Here is a 20617-nt window from a genome sequence, read left to right on the forward strand (position 1 = left end):
AGTGTTCTTGACGTTGACTAAACTGTGTGCATGTTTTCCTTTAATCGGGAAGTTCTTGACCTTGGCTGGCCATTGGGTTCACCTGGAGAGATTTAAAACATCCAGTTCCTGGGTCCCATCTCCAGAATTTGTGAATTAATTGGTCTGGGATACAGCCTGGGCTTCATGATTTTTAAACACAGGAGGGATTTGCTAATTATTCATCACCATGACTTAATTATGGATATAAAGCATTTCTTTTTCACTGATAATTTATAACTTGCTCTTTTTGAAGTGAATGTGATGAAGCTGATGGCACACAGGACATGAAACAGACTCTTTTAAGAAATACTAAAAATGGGAAATTTCAGAGGAGACGAGAAACACCTGTGGGCAAGGAATTTTTATAATTAAGCACAACATCTACCCCTGAGCTTTCTGGAGCAAATGTGCCAAGAACAAGAGGGGTCATCGTGTCTTCTAGGTCAATAAAAGGAAGCTTATAAGATAAAAAACAAGAACAAAACAAAACAAAACAACCCAAAAAACAATTTTCTCTCAAATCGTTCTAAAAGGACCCATGAAAAGTATCTGCATGTACAGGACAGCTGAACCCCCAGGTGCTTTGTGACTCATCAACAGCCAGGCAGCTCCCAGATCAGCTAAGAGCCAATTGAAAGGTGAGCCTCTCTTTCGAAGGTCCACAGGCCTCCCCGGAAGGTCCCCTAAGGAAGCTGCAGGCCAGGGGAGTGTGTCACGCAGCTGTCTCAGGAAAGCTTTCTAGCAAGGCCCACGTGAGGAGTAAGGAGCCATGGGACTCAGGGTATCTGTGCTCACAGAAAGAGCTCTGTTGAAGTTGAGGTGGCCTATGACACACTCAACACCCTGCGTCCGTGGCCCTTGGAGGGACTTGGTCTTACTTCCGCTCAAATTCTCGCAGGAGACAGACCCTCCTTTGCCTAAGGCAGGAAGAGCTGCTGCTGGGAAACCCCGATCAAGGCACCCTGGAGAATGCCTGCTCAAGGGGAACTTACGGGGGGTTGTCACATTTCCTCTGCCGGAAGCGGGCTCCCGTCCCACACGTCCGGCTGCACATGCTCCATGCGCCCCAGGGGCTCCAGTCTCCGTCCACGTGCTCCGGGATGGGTGTCTTGCTCACGCACTCCCCTGCGCGGCACCACTGAAACACAGCAGGGGGGCCCCAGGGGCCCTCAGTGCCCAAGGATCAAACCTGCTCACTCACCCGGTAACTTGCGATTCCCACCACGTGAAAAAGCACCTTGCCGTCCCAAATTGCCTTCTGTAATTCACGTACGAGCAGACTGTTTTGGGGCATGCATGCTTCTTAGCTCTAACGACCTTCCTTCCTCACTCAACCTGACACCTGTACACCTGTGGCATTTGCAGAGTGCCCTAAAATCCCGCGTGATGTGTGCTCCGTTGGGGTTTTCTAAGTTCTCAGAAAAAGGATTAGTTCACATGGCTTACGGAGAGACCTGAGTTTCTGCCAACTTTCCTGACGGGGAGTGCATCTCTCTGGAAGGCTGAGTCTCCTGGCTTTGTGGTTTTGAACTTCAAAGTTGGGTTTGGTGCTTCGGAGATGACACCGTAAGTTCCACATGGGTGAACCTTGGCTCCGAGGATAGGGGAAAGCCAATCCTCTAAAATGGAAATTTCCCAACGTGTGTGGCACATCCAGGGCAGGACAGGTGATTTAGTGGTTCCCAACCATGGCATCTCATTCATTCCTTGCAGGAAGACTAAGAGAACTCTGTGGCTGCTGGCCCTGAACACCTCTCCTCTCCAACACCAATCTCTCCGGTTAATGAAGATCAGGCCTACAGGCTTGCTCTCTTAAACTTGAGCTAGAAGTGAGCAACACAGTTCTCATAGAATTTATTTTATGATAGCCCTTTGTGTATGGCAAGCGATCCTGTTTTTCTACGTATGGTTTATTGATGTGCAAGTTTTAAGTAAATTCACTTGTATGACAAAAAGAGTCAATTGAACAAAAATAGCAAGTGGTTCTTGTATCTTATCAGCAGAAAAAGGAGAGGTGATGTGGGTGCCCCTCTTTTCCCAGAGTGGGCTCCATGGGCATTTCTGGGGCAGCCCAGAGGGTGCTTCAGGTACTCCTGAGTAAAGCACAGACCACTGCCCTTCAGGAGAGACACCCAATGCTCAGGAGACGGGGGCTGGGGGAGGGCAGTGGGAGGCGGGGGTTACCTTGTCTGCCCCACACTCAGTGCCGTCCAGGGGAGGGTCCAGCTTGGTCTTGCAGGACGTATCTCCTTCCACCAGGCACCACAGTCCAGCGCACATCAGATGCTGCTGACAAGGGAAGGAAGGTAACTGCCTAGAGCACCACACACAGGTCACTACTGGGGGCGGAAGGTGGGGCTTGATGACTGGTTTGGATTGAGAATTTGAAACATGAAGGGAAGGAGGGTCATGAGTCTGGATGTGAAGAAAAAAAAATATGTGCATCATTCAACTGGTTCATTTTAACTCAACAAAATTCTGTGCCTTTATTTCCCATGCTTGTCTCATGGGGATTCAGTTCAGCAATTCCTGCATTAGCTATTGAGGGCCTAGGAGTTGTCCCATGCAGGGCGCAGGCTGGGAGCCAGTAACAAACACATACTTTCCATTTAATGTAGGAAGGTATGAGGCAGACACCCATGGGTCAGACCGAGTGCATAGGAAAGGAATCTCTCCATCCTAACCTCACCAAGGAGGGCTTGCCGGAAAAGGCAGCTTCAGAGCTGAGGCTGGAGGGGCCACTGTGCAGGCCCAGAATTGAGACCCCAAGGGGTTAAAGAAGGCTTTCCATTCTCCCTGTGGTCACCTGCTTTCTAGCTCAGCTGCATTATGCCTAATTTCTTACAGTGTTTCACCTAAAGAATTTCTTAACTGCACAAATAATTGAAATAATTCTACTTAAGAATAGGCATTTAGAAACAGACTCCCATTTGTATTAATAGGAAACCTGCATGTAGACAGAGTGCTCAAGATGGGACTATTTATGAAAATAGCTGGATACATGGCCAGTGTCCTCCCTGGCTGCTTCAGTCTCCCTTGCAGGACTCGGAGAAGACAGCACATTCACCGGCTGCTGCTTCCCCAGTCTCTCTGCTGGAGGCCATCCCCTGACCACGGAGCAACCCTCGGTCATGGGGATGGGAGCTGGACACCCCATCTCCTTGGGTGCGATGGCTCTGAGGCCAGCGCCACACTTCTCTCTGAGGGTCCCGGTGGGATGGTCCCATTGTTCATGCAGTCGCCTGTCCATCAGTGTACTTTGGACTTGCCACCCCCCTCTCCCTTCCCTGCCCCCTCACGGTGCTTCCTGGGATCACTTCCCAGATAAACTACTTGCACCCAAATCCTCGCCTCGTGGTCTGAAAATTGAGAACAGATGTACAGAAGGCTCTTTTAAAGACACAGCACTTCTGGGATGCCAAGCCCAAGCACACGGGGAAAAGGCCTGAGCCGAAGTAGGGAGATATCACCCTCCCGGGCGTGGCCAGGGCACCTGCGGGTACATTTTGGGCAGGGTGAGGGTCAAGGGTCCTTGCTCAGGATAGTCACAGTGGGGCTCACAAAGGGTGTGCTGTGCTTCGTGTAGAGTTCTGCTGTTCCAAGTAATCTCAAACATCTGCATAGAATAGTGTGCACTGTGCTGTCTCAAGTCAAAAAATATTTAGAAGCTGAAGAGACAAAAGGAGAAACAGGGAAGGAAAACAGGGCTGGAGGGGCTTTGACAAAGAGCTCACAGAGCACAAGCTCTTGCTCATTTTTTCAAGTGTGTCAAAGCCACTCCGTGCCCTTAAAGAAATTGATGATTCAAGGGGAATAGTGTGCCCGTGGGTTCAGGAAAACCCCTGTGTTCCCATTATTGTTCAATTCTCAGCGGAATGGTAAAAAGATGAGAACTCTGAGCACAACCCCAGCTGGTCCCATAAAGACAGACTGCACCTCATTAAATGTTTGATTCCATGCACCTTGACCTCGGAGCTCTTCGAGAGTGTGGTGTCAGCGCGTGGACATGTGTTCATGAGAACAAGGCTGACCCGGCAGGTAATTTATGGGTAGGAGTGCTTGGGATTAGGAGACACACCTGTCCCATCAAGAGGGAGAGGAGGAAGGCGGTGTGAACGGTTTGTTATGCGCTTTATAGACCATGCATTCCTATAAAACTTTTCTAGCCATCAAAGAAAAGGAGATGAGTCTGGCAAAGACTTTCAAGAACACAAAAAGTAGTAACCATAAAGGCCAAAAGAAATGAATTATATTATGTTAAAATGAAGAACTTCTGTGTATCAAGAGACAACCATAAGAAAGTGAGAGAGGATATTTGCAATAAAAGGGAGATACTTATAATGCATGGAGCCAACAAAGGATTTGTATCAAGAATATCTGTAAAAACACGAAAGCTCCCACAGACAATTAAGAAAATAGCCCAGTAGAAAAATGGGCAAAAAACTTGAACAGACACTTTACAAACAAGGGCATTTAAACTTAAGGATGGGGTGACTAGCTGGCTCAATTGGTGGAGCGTGTGACTCTTGATGTTGGGGTTGTGAATTTGAGCCCTACGTTGGGTGTAGAGATCACTTAAAAAACAAAACAAAACATAAGGATGGCCAATAAACATATGAGCAGGTGCTTAATTTCATCAGCCACTGCCACTTGGTACCTCTACACATGCACCAGAATGGCTAGAATGACAGAGACAGAGGATACAAAGTGTTGGCAAGGATGCGGTATGATATGAAAGCTCTAAAACTGATGCTGAGCTTCTAACTTGGTTCAACAACTCTGGAAAACTCTTTGGCAGTACTTACTAACACTGAAGACATGCACATTCTAACACTCAACAATTCCACTCTGACGTATGCATCGGACAGAAATGTATGTATCCCATTTTTATGAGGTTTAAAAACAAATAAGATAAAATTATCGTTTTCTGTGAGTCAGGATACTGGATACCTTTCTGTGTTTAGTTTAAAAACAAAGACAAGGGAGTTGAGCGGAAAAGGCAACTTTAGAGCTACAGCCTCTGATCCCAGCTCAGCCACCAGCACTGCCGTGTGTGCCCAAGCTAAGCAATCACCCTTCTGTGATTCCTTGTGAGTACAGGACAAATGGTATGGACTGCATTAATGCTTGTCACTGTGTGCCTGTGAGATAGCTGGCATTCATGTCATGCTTTCCAAATGACCTAGTGCTCTGCCATCTGTAGGACAAAGTCCTCTAACATCTGTCATCCTGAGGACAGCTGTGGAAGGCAGGTAGGGCAGGGCTTTCTCTATTTTTTTCCTTCTTCCCAAAGAACAGGCACATGTTTGTGGAGGTCAAGGGCCTGAGTTGGTCAGAAGCACCAGACTGGGGAGTTCATTTATCAAGGTTCATATCCTGGTTCTTGACCTATGTAGTGGATCCACACGTGTGTTCACTTTCTAAAAAAGAATCAAGCTCTAAATGTATGACCTGTGCATTTTTTATGCATGCTTAGTATACTATTTATGGTAAAACCACTTACTGAAAGAGAGAAGACAAGAGAGAAATGCATGCTCTGATAAGGGAAGATTCTCTGGACCAACCTATCACAAGGTAGAAGCGGGAAACTCAGGGCTTCACAAGGAAAGTACAAGGATAGACCACGTGTGGGGGGAGCCATTCCTCAGAGCAGGAGAAAGACTGCATGGTGGATAGTCTTGCAACTGCTGGTCTCTTTAGGTCAGGACACACACACTGGTCTCATAAGGAGAATGCCTGCTAGCCTGGAAATAGCCCTGACACTCTCCAAAATGAACATCCTATCTATAGCTGGTCCAGGAATAACTCAGAGGTGAACAATACATAGAAAGAATCATCACAGGATCTGTACTAATTAGTACAAAAAGGGAGAAGTTACAGGAAGGAGAAAGCATGTGAAGAATATTCACTCACTGGATAAAATGATCATAAAATGGCTAAAAATGTGCAAGCACATGTGCATTATTATTTTTTAAGAACAAAGTAATTGCATTTTTTTGGTTTTGTTTCTTGTTTTTTAAGTTTATTTATTTATTTTGAAAGAGAGAGAGCAAGTAGGGGAGGGGCAGAGGGAGAGGGAGAGAGAATTCCAAGTAGGCTCCACACTGTCAGCACAGAGCCTGACACAGGGTTCAAACCCATGAACTGTGAAATCATGACCTGAGCTGAAATCCAGAGTTTGACGCTCAACTGACCGAGCCATGCAGGCACCCCTGGTTTTTCACTTTTTGCACTTGCAAAAGGAAAATACATAAGAACTCAGGGAAATGATGGTCAGGTCAAATGAGATAAAATATTAACCATCACAGCTGGCTGGTCTCTCCTAAAGGAGAGAACCAAAGTAATGTAACAGAAAAGGTATTTGAATATAAATTCAAGGGGTGCCTGGGTGGCTCAGTTGGTTAAGAATCTGACTTCGGCTTAGGTCATGATCTCGCGGTTTGTGAGTTCAAGCCCCGTGTAGGGCTCTGTGCTAACAGTGTGGAGCCTGCTTGGGCTTCTTTGTCTCCATCTCTCTCTGCCCCTCCCTTGCTCATGCTGTCTCTCTCTCTCTCAAAAAATAAATAAACATTAAAAAATGTATATAAATTCAAGACCCTATCCTGAAATGAAAGAATACCTCAGTCTCAGATTAAAAAGCAAATCCTTGTTCCAGGGAAAATGGCGAAGAATCATGAACACGGAGGCATGTCCTGATAAAAGTTACTGGATTTCAGAGATAAAGCAAAAAATATTTTAGGCAGCCAGGCAAAAAGACCAAGTCACTGATAATGGGAAAAGGTATCAGGCTACATGCAGATTTCTCCACGGCAGCCCTCAATGCTGGAAGGCAATGGAACAATGCTCAGAAAGACACAAGGAAAGAAAATGTAACCCAAGCAACTTCTAGCAACTGAAGTGTTGCCCAAATATTTAGGTAACGGAAAATTATTTTCAAACCTATAAAGAGCTGGATCTTTTTTGGGAGACAATACTAGAGGATGAAATTCAGTGAGCAGAGAAATGAGGGGAAAACCCAAGGATTAGAAGTGAACATGGATCAAAGACATTGACTGAAACGTGGGGACTGAAGTTAGACAACAGAACGCAGAGGCTATAAGCTAAGATGAGGCAGAAATAATATAGGTATAAGAACAGGCTAGAAAAGAAGGTTTTATGAGATTGTCCATATACATCAATTTCTTTATCGTTTTTGGCTGGGGGAGTAACAAAACATAACAGATAAATATAGTAACGGAGATATAAGAGCTTTTAAAGGTAAAATGTTAACCATTAAGAAAATAATTAAATTGGGGGGTAGAGGGAATGGAAAGAAGGGGTTTGAAGGTAGAAATTCATCTATTTTATCATGCTCGAGGAATTAGGATACAGTAAAATAGATAGAAGTTGGCCTAAGGCACCTTTTGCTTCCAGCAAATGTCAGACCAAATAGTCTGTGGGAGGCAGGGCTGCTCATCCATTACAAAAGCAGTGAGGTATTGTAATAAAATATCCTTATTGCTGCGCTAACCAGAAGGAACTATTCAAGAAAGCAAACACAAAATACACACATAGCTATATCTGTACATACATACAACATAGTCCAATCTGGGGGTAAGCACATAGAAGAGGTGCATTCCCTTGAGGGCCAGCAATGATCTTGATACTACAGCTGGGAGAGTAAGTCTGGAATCTGGAAGGATTGGTGACATCCCCGGCTTTGGTTGAGACAAATATAAATTCTCTCTGAAGGAAAGCAAATCACCATTCAGCCTCTCACAATTCCATGGTGGTAGTCAATAAAAGTAAACTTAAAATGAAACATGGAAACATGAATGACAGCTGGCGGAAGACACAAACACAAGACTTAAACTTTCAAAGTGTTTAGATAACAGAATGATCAGATACAGAATATAGAATATCTATAAAATGTTTAAAGAACCAGAAGATGAGATCACATACAGGAAGATACTATTGAGTATGACCAGGCTAATCTGAAAAAGAAACTAGAAAGAACCTTTTAAAAACTGAATGTATAATTGTTGAAGAAAAGCAGTAGATTCTGACATCATTGAAAGACAGAATGAGTGACTGGAAAATAGATGTGAATAAATTATACACAGTACAGTATGGAAAGAAAAGGAATTGGGAAATACTAAAAAAAAAAAAAATGGGTTAAGAGATAAGAAAGAAAAGTACTGATGTATGTATCTAATCATAGTCCCAGAAGGAGAGAATAGAAAGAATGGGAGAGAGGAAGTATTTGAGAAGAAAATAGCTGACATAGAACATGTATCATATAGAATAATGAGTTCCCATACTTAGTGGGGGGCAGTCTTCTATTACAGCCCAACAACCCCTCCTCCTGCTACTCATACTGTAAGTGTAACGCCCTCCTCTTGTACATTTGATGAAACTACCAGCTTGCTTTGCATCCATATAATGCAGCAAAAATCACAGGATGTCATTTGAAACAATTCTTGGGCTAATGGGAAAGTCATAATGAAAGTTGCAAATGATAAAGAAAATAATGGAGGTGAAGTGCTAGATATCATGACAAATGAAGGAAGAGTCTCAAATACTCATAGACAAGAAGGAAAATAAATTAAGTATCCATTTGAAAAAGTTTGAAAGAGGAAAATATAAATCTATAAGAAAGCAGAATAAATTAATGATGAGGAAAGGAGAAATTTATTATTTAGGAAGAAGAAAAACAATAGGCAAATAGGAGTTGGCTCTTTGGGGGAAAAATAAATGGGATAAACCGCTAGTTAATCTATTTAAGAAAAAGGGGAGAAAGCAGGAATAATAGAAAAAGAAGGAAGGAAGGAAGGAAGGAAGGAAGGAAGGAAGGGAGGAAGGAAAGAAAGAAAGAAAGAAAGAAAGAAAGAAAGAAAGAAAGAAAGAAAGAAAGAAAGAAAGAAAAGAAAGAGAGAGAAAAGAAAGGAAAGGAGGAAAGAAAGAAGGAAAGAAAATAATCAAAATGTAAGGGAAATTAAAAAAAATAATCAGTGATCACTGAGCTCAATTCTATTACATAAGCTTAAGATGAGATGATTTCCTAACAGCATATAAATTAATAGATCTATTGTTGAGAATAGACTAAAAATGTATACAGACTAGTTAATACAGAAGACCTAGGGAAGCTTGCCAATGAGCTACCCTTTCTGAAAACCTCTGGCCCAGATGGTTTCTTAGCAGTATTTTCCATAGGGGGATTCTATTTAATCTTTAAGAAACAGATAATACCAATGCATTCAAACTGTTTAATGGCATACAAAAGGAGGGAAAGCTTTCCTTATTCTTTGTATTAATCAATATGACTTTGAAACCAAACTGAACAGGGCAAGAAAGGAGAAAAGCTTCATACCAAACTCATTTATGAACGCTACTGTAAAAGCCCTAAATAAAAGTGAAGCATGCACCATGACCAAGAAAGCTTTACTCTGAGAACCTGAAGATGGTTTAATATTAGAAAATCTGCTAATATAATTTGCCACATTAATAATTCAAAGACAGAACTCATCCATTCCTCATTATGGATGCAGAGAAGACATTTACTAAAATTTAATCATAACCTCTTATTAAAGTTCTTAACAATATAAATAAATGGATACTTTCTTCACTTGATAAATACCTATCTCATGGAGAAACATCAGAAGAATTTCTCATTAATGCTTCTGATGTATAGAATGTATATTATTACACTGTTTTTATTTTAGATGAGAAAAGAATGGATATTATCACACTTTTTATTTTAGATGAGAGAGAGAATTAGGGGCTAATATAGAATTATATAACTAAAAACCCAAATGACTCAATTAAAGAACTATTATAATCTCTAGAAGAATTCAGTCAGATGGCTGGACATAAAATGAAAATACAGTAATCAAAGTTATAAATATCAAATACAACCAGTTTTAAAGATATAATGGAATATGGGATTGCAAGCTGGTGCAGCCACTCTGGAAAACAGTATGGAGGTTCCTCAAAAAACTAAAAATAGAACTACCCTACGACCCAGCAATTGCACTACTAGGTATTTATCCACAGGATACAGGTGTGCTGTTTCGAAGGGACACATGCACCTCCGTGTTTATAGCAGCACTATCGACAATAGCCAAAGTATAGAAAGATCCCAAATGTCCATCAATGGATGAATGGATAAAGATGATGTGGGGGGGGTGTGTGTGTGTGTCTGTGTGTGTGTATGTATATACACACACACACACACAACAGAGTATTACTCAGCAATCAAAAAGAATGAAATCTTGCCATTTGCAACTACATGGATGGAACTGGAGGGTATTATGCTAAGCGAAATTAGTCAGAGGAAGACAAAAATCATGACTTCACTCATATGAGGACTTTACGAGACAAAACAGATGAACCTAAGGGAAGGGAAACAAAAATAATATAAAAACAGGGAAGGGGACAAAACAGAAGAGGCTCATAAATATGGAGAACAAACTGAGGGTTACGGGAGGGGTTGTGGGAGGGGGGATGGGCTAAATGGGTAAGGGGCACTAAGGAATCTACTCCTGAAATCATTGTTGCGCTATATGATAACTAATTTGGATGTAAATTTTAAAAAATAAAAAATAAAATAAAAGATATAATGGAATAAAAGACACCATTAAAATAGAAAAAATATACTATAGAAATAAATATATTAAGAAACTTATAAAATATACATAAAGAAAAATTTTAAATTTCCTTGAGGGAGGGAGGATGTCTTGAATGGATGTAAAGAAATACTATGTAGGAAAACTCAAAAGTATAAAGGTATTATTTTTCCCTGAGTTAGTCTCTAAAGTAATATAATTGAATTTAAAATACCAACATAATTTGGAACTAAACAAGCAGATTCTAAAGACCATATGAAGAAACAAACAAATAATAGCCTGGAAAACTGTGAAAAAGCATATGGTTAGTGCATTAAAATATAAAATAATGGCCATGTAAATATTAAGAGGTACATGATTATATCAGTGGAACAGGCTGGGAAATCCAGAAATATATTTTTTAAATGAGAAATAAAGAAGTATAATGTATTATAAAGATGGCATTTAGAATTTATGGGGAGATATGAATTAATCAGTAAATGGTATGGAGCCACCTGAGGGGCCATCTGGAAACCAACTGAGGTTGGATCCCTACCTCACACCTTACACTAAAATAAATGATGGCTGTATTAAGGATTTAAACATAAAAATGAAATCATAAAAGTACTAGAAGATACGATACAAATTAAGTTTATTTACAATTTAGGAATGGGAAAGACCTTTCAAACCATGACATAAAAGCCAGAAGACTAAAGATATTGATATATTTAACTTTACATACACACAGACACACACACACACACACACACACACACATATACTTCTGCTTGACATAAAATGATTTTAAAAAAGTAAAAAACAAACATCAAAAAAAATCTGTAACTCATATTTCATCTAAAGGGCCAATTTCCTTAATCTATAAAATTTCCAACAAATCACTAAAAAAAATCAATAATCCAAAAGATTTAAAAAGACAGTCCACAGAAAAGACAACCCAACTGGTTTTTTAATATATGAAAAAAATGCTCAAACGCATCAATAAAGAAAGTGTCATTTAACCTGCAAGACTCATTTCCTAAATGCTCAGATTGGCAAAGACCTGAGAGGCTAAGCAGATATGGGAAAACAGGCACTTCCATATGTTGTTTATGAGAGTGTAAATAGAGAAGCCTCTTTGGAGAGCAATCTGACAATATCTATCAAGGACTGAGGCATGTACATAATTTCATCTAGAGTTCAAAGACAGGCAAAATTAATCTGTGGGGTCACAAAGAAAAACAGTGAGGGTACCCGGGTGGCTCAGTCAGTTAAGTGTCTGATTTCAGCCCAAGTCATGATCTCACAGTGTGTGGGTTTGAGCCCCGCATCCAGCTCTGTGTTGACAGCTCAGAGCCTGGAGTCTCCTTCAGATTCTGTGTCTCCCTCTCTCTCTGCCCCTCCCCCGCTAGCGCGCTCTCTCTCTCTCTCTCTCTCTCTCTCTCTCTCTCTCTCTCTCTCTCTGTCTCTCACAAATGAATAAAAACATTAAAAAATTAAAAAAAAAAAGGAAAGAGTGATTATTGCTGAGGGTTACAGAGTAGAAGGGAACTTTAGGGAAGCTTCTGGAATTGAAGAAATGCTGTATTTATTTTTTTAATGTTTATTTCTTTTGAGAGAGAGAGAGCATATATGTGAGCATGAGTTAGGGAGGCGCAGAGAGAGAGGCAAAGAGAGAATCCCAAGCAGGCTCCGCAACATCAGCACAGAGCCCAATGGGGGCTCAATCCCACAAACTATGAGATCATGACCTGAGCCAAAATCAACAGATGCTTAACCAACTGAGTCACCCAGGTGCCCCAGAAATGCTGTGTGTAGGTTATACCGGTGCGTTCAGTTTATAAACACACACACACACACACACACACACACACATACACACACACACAAGAATGTAACTGTACACTTAGGATTTGAACTTTTCTGTGTTTCATGTTGTGTTATACATAGGTGAATAAAACTCCAAAAATTACATACATGCAAAAATAGCCTTTTATCCACTTGTAGGCATTTATATTGTAGATTAATGGTTCTCAATTAGGGGTGATTTTGCCCCCCTGCAAGATATTTGACAATGTGTGAAGACATTTTTTGGTTGTCACAACTAGGGGAGGCCCCTGACTTATAGTGGAAGAAGCTAATGACGTTGCTAAATATCCTATAGTGCATAAGCCCCACCGCAAAGAATGGTCTGGCCCAGATGTGAAGAGTGCTGAGGTCAGGAAACTACAGATAAACTCACTGGTAATGACAAAAAAAAAAAAAAAAAAGTAAGTTACAGTGGAGAATCCTCCAAAACACCTTAGCCAGGTGACCAAGGTTAACATCACCAGTATGGCAGTCCCCCTTTATCCATAGGGGATGTGTTCCATGACCCCCAGGGGATGCCTGAAACTATGGACAATACTAACCCTATGGACCCTTATACATACTGTTATTTCCCGTATGTACATCCCTATGACAAAGCTTAATTTATAAATTAGGCACAGTAAGAGAGAGAGAACATTGGCAAAACAGAACAATTATAAAAATATACTGTAATAAAAGTTATGTGAATGTAGCCTCTCTCTCTCAAAATATCTTATTGTACTCACCCTTCTTCTTCATGTGATGGATGTGAGATGATAAAATGCCCACGTGATGAGATAAAGGAACATCATGACTTCATGATGTGGGCATTGTGACATAATGAGAGGCTACGGGTGCCCTTCTGACCACATGTCAGAAGGGTCATCCTCTTCAGACCGCGGTTGACTGTGGGTAACTGAAACCATGGAAAGCAAAACTGCAGATAAGGGGGCACCACTGCCATAAGATGTATGGTGGGCCCCTTCCCAATAATGCATCGCCTCAATATCATCATGAGGAAACATCAGATAAACCCAAATTGCAAACGTAATTGACTAGTACTGTTCAAGTGATGAGGTCATGAGAGACAGAGACCAAGGAACTACCACAGACCGGAGGAGACTGAGAGACAGGACAACTAAATAAAAACAGGATGCCAGTACAGAAAGAAGGACATTGGTGGGAAAAGCAGTGAAATCTGCGTGCACTTTAGTGAATAACATTGTACTGGGATTAACAACCTGGTTTTGATAATGATTCTATGATTCTGTAAGATGCTGACACAGAAGGAAGCTGGGGGAAAGGCATATGCTTTCTGGACTAGTTTTGTAACTCTTCTTAAGTCTAAAGCTACCTCCCAACAAAAAGTTAAAAAAATAACACAATCTGTAGTAAAGGTGGGGGGGGGGAAGATGTGGCAACTCTATTTACACTGGTACTGAACAACTCTAAAGCGTAGTTAAGAGGAAAAAAAGATACGCAACAGTATGGTAGGATGCAAATATTTGTATGAAAAAGGGGAAAGCAAATATGCAAACATACAAATTTTGAATTTCACACCTTGTGCATAGATTTCTTATTCAGAAAACAAATTCATTCCCGTCACACTGATAACCAAGCATCTGTGGTAGAGATGGTCTTGCTATAATTATCTAGTACCCACATGCCTATTTACAAAGCACTGATGAGACAAATTCAAAGATTGGCAATGTGGCTTTTCCAGAGTGAATTCTTTCTTTTCATCTTCAATGCCACTGCCTCATTCAAGTCCTCGTCCTCTCTCATCTGGACAAATGCAGTCATTTCCTGCAGGTCTTGTGAATGCAGTCTTCCTCGGGCTCAATATGGCTGCAAAATCTTTTTGAAGACACAGATCTCAACTGAACCCATCCCGCCACTCACTGAAAACCCGTACGACATAGCCCCACTCTTCACTTCATTCCTGCCCCTCTCCTCTGCCTGCTGCCTCCGCGCACCCCTGCGCTAACTGCACCTGACTACCCACATCCCACAGCTCCTCTGTGCCCCTGCCCAGGCTGCTGCTTCTGCTGGGAGAGCCCTCCCGGCCCCTCGTCCAGGCCCACCTCCCTGCAGACTGCACCATGCCACACTGGAGAAGTGAACAGTAAGCATCACCTGCTGCCTGCCCTCACACAGCTCAGTCCGGGGAAGGAACCAGAAGTGAAGTAAATAAGAGAGAGCCATGAAATCATCCTTTGTATTCTTCAAGGCCAAATCCAGGAGCCCCATCTTTGTGAAGTCTTCCCTCCTCTCCTCTATTCCAACCAGCAAGCACCCATCTGGGTTCAATACGCATTCCACACTCAACTGCTGAGTGACCACCCTATGTGTCTCACCTCCTACCCACTTGGTTCCCCTCCATCACGATCTCCCAGGGGGCACCGGCTGTGTTTTAGTGCCTCCTCACTGCATTAGCTGGCACATGTCTGGAAGCACATTGAACATACCCCAAAAAAGCTTTGCTGAATGAGCAAATGAACGCATGAATGAATGAACGAACAAATACATTCACTAGTGAGGGAATGCACAGCTTTGACAGTGTGAGGGAAGAGCTGTCGTATTCTAAGCACTTTCGGAGATCAGGCATTAAGCTAAGTACTTCATTACTACTCACACCAACCTTGAGAGACAGAAACTGTCATAAGTCACACTTTGCAGACTGGGACTGCAGAGCTGGGACATCTCCTGGCCCTACAACACATACTCGTTATTCACTGGCTATGATACTGTCTCTTGATGGCTCCCAATTTCCTCTTCTGCTTCCTCCCCCTGCAACCTCGCATCCTCTGCACCAACCAGGCAGGAATGCCCATCATCGTCTTGTGTTTGCAGGAGAATGGAATGCTCTGGGACCTCCGCCCACAATGTTGCATTTGCAAGCATTGCCAGGCAACATAGTCTTGGCTCAAAGGAAACGTACAGCCACTGAAGCCACATCAGGGGTGGGGGCACACAGGTTTTCCCTGCTCCTGCACCCAAAAGCAGGACACTCTGCTCAAGACCAACTCCTGGATAAGAGGGATAAGGGAGAATTGTGTTTGTAATACACAGGATTTTATCCTGTCCTGGATTTTAAACTTTTTGGTAAACTGGGAAAGAATAAATTTTTATAGGGGGAAAAAAAAGAGGGAAATAAAGTCAGATGGGAAAGCAAAACAGAATGAACAAAAAAACCCTCAAAACCAAACCAAAGCAGATCAAACAGCAGTGGAAAGCCACTGTCGGGGGCAAAGAACAAGGAAAATGAAACAGCTGTCTGGTTCTAGCATCTGTTACCTCCCTGGCTACACTTAAGCATCAACTACATTTTGCAGCAGAATTACTCAAGCGTCTGCAGGACAAACGAGCCAATGCCCAGCTTCCTTCCCCTGGAAGGAAAACAAGGCAAGGTCTGAGTCCCTCGGAAGACAGCACTGCTCCTGCACTCAAGGCTTTGCCATTTTTCTTCAACTGGCGGTGGTCCGTATTAAGTGCTGGGAAGGCTGTTTTGATCCTCTCCCTCCACTGGGCACCCACTGAGTGTTTGGAGAAGAGCTCTGTCTCAAAGCAATACTGAAGGCAATGGTTATGTAAAAAGCCTCAGAAATGTGTTGCTGATAACACAAGCCAAAAGGGAGATACAATAAGAGCTGGACGAAGAAAAAGTTACTAAATCCAAATTTTCCACAAGTACTACTGCAGTTTGAAGTCCTCCCCCAGGCTGGCATGCCAGCCCCACTTCTGGAAGGCTCCCTGAGTCCTGAGGTTGGTCACTCCTTCCATGTCCTGTGGGCTGCAGAGATGGTCACCTGGCTGGGGTCACTTTGTGTGTAGGGCGGGTGGGGAGGGGGGACGCTGCCGGGCGAAGGCAGGGTCAGGGCACCCGGTCACGCTCCTGGCAAGGGGTGTAGATGGGGGGGGGGTGGGCAAGAAATGGCAGATAACACACAACTTGCAAAGTCTGGAGAGCTCTCTGAGGAGGCAGTCTACTGTAAACTTCCAAACACTTCTGGAAAATTGGGGCCATCTGCTGCCAAAGCCCAACAGTTTTGAGAGAGGCTGCAGATGCTGGGCAGTAGGCTGAGACTGAGGCAGGCAGGACAGCTTTCAACCTGGCACCCCACCCAACGTCCTACTGCGCGGCTCTGTCTGTCTGAGAGCAGCAGGGCGAGGCTCTGGTTCCGGCCAGCTGCCCACTCCGGCCAGGTATGCAGCATTAAAGGGGCAGGTTTCATTTAAGTCAGCAGTTCCCAAGCCCAGCTGAGTGTGAGATCCACCGGGGAAGTAGTCTTCCAGAGATTCAAAGGCCCAAGATCTGGCGTCGGCTGTTACAACTTCTGACATTCTTGGGAGGAGCTTCTAATGACCCGCCAGGATTAGAAGTGACCAACATCAGAGAAAAGAGCACTGTAGTTCCAGATGGAATGTGACACCCTGAGCTTCCTGGACCCCACAGGGGTCTCTAGCCATTAAGATGCCTGTGAGAATCTCTATGGGATCTGGGAAAGTCTGCAAAGAGCTCTTCCATCCTGGGGCCTGGGGATGTGCCAAGAGAGAGATACTGATGCTGGAGAGCAACTCCTGGGGCTTCCAGGGTAGCAGGAGGAACGGAAAGGACAACACAAGGAAAGATGCAGAAAAGAAAAGCCGGCCAACAAGACTGCCAGCTACATAATCTGCTCCACTACCACTGGCTCCAGGATGGAAAAAATGGTACTAGCTAACCTTTCCTGAGTGTATACTACGTCCTAAGCACTCTAACTCATTTGTTACTTAGCCCTCGTAATAACCCTATGATGTTTAAGCAGAGCTATTTTCCCCATTTTGCAGACTAGAAAACTGAGGCAGAAGAGACCGTGTAACTTGCTGAAGAGGCAGAGGCTAGACATGACCCTGGGTGCCTGACTTGGGAGGCTCCCTTCTGAACCATTGTGCGTTATGAACAGAACCGCCACCCTGTACTTACAGGCCAAGAGAACTAAATGGGAAGAACGAAGGAGCAAACAATAGGTAGAAAAGAACACATAATACCCTCGAATGTCTATCACCATTCTAGACACTCTCGCCTTCCTGAAACAATTGGCCTATGGCTTCTGTGCTCAATACTTAAAAAAATAGCATGACATGCACATCTTAGGCCAGTGCAAATGCCATGACATGTAGGCACACCTTTGCTCAAGTCAGTTATAAGGCTGGTGTTCATCATTTCCCAGAACTACCTTCCTTTCCAGGTAGGGCAGTCAGGCACGGGCTTCAGGGCAATGATGGCAGAACATGCTGCCGAGAAGCTTGTCCGGTAAAGGGATGAGTGGTCATTACATAGCATCTTTCAACTCTGAATCTCCAGGAACCGGGGTGATGAGGGGGCATAGACAAATATCTTTCATGCTGGAAAGAAGTGAGGGCTTTATGAGGCTGTGATCATTGTCGGAACGTTGCCCGAGCTCCCTATTTCTTGCTCTGTCTCCGGGAGCAATGTCATAGTCTTTCTTTCAGTTGGTGATGCCTACGTTTGCCTTTCCTACCCTCTGCTGCACCTTCCAGGATATCTGAGACTCAACAGCTTTAAAGGCTTGTTACATAGTGACTTTGATTTCCAGTGACTTTCCTGACCAAGACAGGAGGAACTTGTAATCATAAAAAAGATGGATTGGGCTAATTGCATAAAGTTCATTTCCCCTTTGTCATAAATATTTACCATCCAATGTTTATAACTTTTGTGTTTGGACTTTCTTGAAATGCTTTATTGAATTAAAAACATCACATTACCATTGGCTAAAAGAGGAGACAGCTATATTTGCCAATAATTACTGCAACAAATGCCAGCTATTGATGCCAATTTTTTTTTTTTGGTAGTTCATATTTCCATAGACAGCTTTGAGGCTTACAATACCAGCATTTTGCAGATGTAATGGTGATGGTGGGGGGATCTCCAGGGCCCTAGACATGAAAATGGACTATATTTTAATTTTTCTTGGTTCTCTGGTATGCAAATATTTAAGAAGGCAAGAAACCTGGTTAATATTTGAAGCGAGGCTGTTCCCAAAGCAATCATTTTTATGAAGTTATTTACCCTATGCCCTTGACAGAGGAAATGGCTTTTAAGTTTGACCTTAAAATGGCCATGAATTGTGTTGAAGAACATATACAAAGACCCAGTCAGGAGGTTGTGTATTTGAAATTCCATCTAAAGAGTAAAATAGCTCAGGGCAAGCTAGCATTTCCTGTTGGGGAGAGACGGGGGCCTGACATGCCTAGTGCTGGGCACCTGGCCTTGTGCTACGAGGCACCTGGGGAGCCTATAAACACCTTTTCAGAACAATATTTGTCAGTGCATTATTATAAAATTCACAAGATTGCCAAGGAAACAAATTTAACTATAATTCGAAATACAAGAATAAATACCAGTTCGTAATATTGTAACATGTATGTATTTCTTTGTCAGCACGTTACCTAAGAAGATCTAGCCATGGGTCTAATAACCACCATAATTTCAAATATTTTTCTTCCTTTTTTTTTCATTTGAGAGGGAGTAGGGAGAGGGGAGAGGAAGCACACAAGCGAGCAGGGGAGAGGGGCAGAGGGAGGGGGAGGGGAGAGGGAGGGAGGGAGGGAGGGAGGGGGAGAGAGAGAGAGAGAGAGATAATTTTAAACAGGCTCCATGCTCAGCGTATAGCACAACATGGGGCTCTATCTCACGACCCTGGGATCAAGACCTGAGCCAAAATCAAAATCAAGAATTGGACACTCAACCGACTGAGCCACCTAGTGCCCCTGTAATTTTAATTTTTTTAGTATTTACTTTTGAGAGAGAGAGAGAGAGAGAGGACAGAGTGTGAGTGGGGGAGTGGCAGAGAGAGAGGGAGACACAGAATCCGAAGCAGGCTCCAGGATCTGAGCTGGCAGCACAGAGCCTGACATGGGGCTCGAACTCATGAACTGTGGATTCATGACCTGAGCCGAAGTTGGATGCTTATCCGAGTGAGCCACCCAGACGTCCCTGTAATTTTAAAGTAGAGGTGACAAAACCACAATGAGATACCACCTCACACCTGTCAGAATGGCTAACATTGACAACTCAGGAAACAACAGATGTTGGCAAGGATGTGGAGAAAGGGGAATGCTTTTGCACTTCTGGTGGGAACGCAAACTAGTGCAACTGCTCTGGAAAACAGTATGGAGTTTCCTCAGGAAGTTAAAAATAGAACTACCCTATGACCCAGCAATTGCACTAGTAGGTCAAGGATACAAAAATGCTGATTCAGAGAGGCACATGCACCCCGATGTTTATAGCCGCACAATCAACAATAGCCAAAGTATGGAAAGAGCCCAATGTCCATCGACTAATGAATGGATAAAGAAGATGTGGTGTATATATACAATGGAATATTACTTCCATGGAATGGAATGAAATCTTACCATTTGCAACAACGTGGATGGAACTAGAGGGTATTATGCTAAGCGAATTAAGTCCATCAGAGAAAGACAAATACATGATTTCACTCATATGTAGAATTTAAGAAACAAAACTGATGAACATAGGGGAAGGGAAGCGACAATAAGATAAAAACAGACAGGGAGACAAACCACGAGAGACTCTTAAATAACAGAGAACAAACTGAGGGTTGCTGGTGGGGTGTTTGGGGGGGGATGGGCTAAACGGCTGACTGGCATTAAGGAGGGCACTTGTTGGGATGAGCACTGGGTGTTATGTGTAACTGATGAATCACTGAATCCTATTCCCGAAATCATTATTACACAGTATGTTAACTAACTTGGATTTAAATTTAAAAAATAAATTAATAAAGAAATAAATTGGTGTAATAAAAAATAAAGTAGTGGTGAGTGTAAATAATAATTTGAGATAGCAGCTACAACTGTCACACAATATGAAAAGATCTGTGAGTCCTAATCACGAGACAGTCACGGGTACTGCTAACCCTGCTGTGGCTTCCTGCCAACATCTACGGTTGAAGGAAATACAGCCGATCACTGAACAGCACAGGCATAAGGATGCCAATCTCAACACCAACAAAAATCCACATATAACTTTCGAACTACTAACAGCTTACTGTTGGAGTCCTTACCAATCACACAAATAGTTGATTACCACATATTTTGTATGTTACATGTATTACATACTGTAGTCTTACAGGAAATTTACTGGA

The 20617-nt window shown here is 42.9% G+C and overlaps 1 protein-coding gene across 6 annotated transcripts in view; it reads right to left on the bottom strand.

Moving 5' to 3' along the window:
• The window catches only part of ADAMTS17 (ADAM metallopeptidase with thrombospondin type 1 motif 17), a 343518-nt gene that overhangs the window by 138438 nt on the left and 184463 nt on the right, over window positions 1-20617 (bottom strand). For 4 of the 6 annotated variants that reach the window (XR_008299007.1, XM_027067937.2, XM_027067939.2 and 1 more), the window contains exons 11-12: window positions 2206-2310; window positions 1014-1159 (exon numbers count right to left, since the gene is read on the bottom strand). Coding sequence is in view for 5 of the 6 variants with exons in the window: in XM_027067937.2 (XP_026923738.1) it covers window positions 1014-1159; window positions 2206-2310 (251 nt within the window). In the remaining variant the exon portion in view is untranslated. The remainder of the gene's footprint in view (window positions 1-1013; window positions 1160-2205; window positions 2311-20617) is intronic. The other 2 variants (XM_027067938.2, XM_027067940.2) reach the window with 1 other exon arrangement.

The sequence above is a fragment of the Acinonyx jubatus genome, chromosome B3 (assembly GCF_027475565.1).
Source record: "Acinonyx jubatus isolate Ajub_Pintada_27869175 chromosome B3, VMU_Ajub_asm_v1.0, whole genome shotgun sequence".
NCBI lineage: Eukaryota > Metazoa > Chordata > Mammalia > Carnivora > Felidae > Acinonyx > Acinonyx jubatus.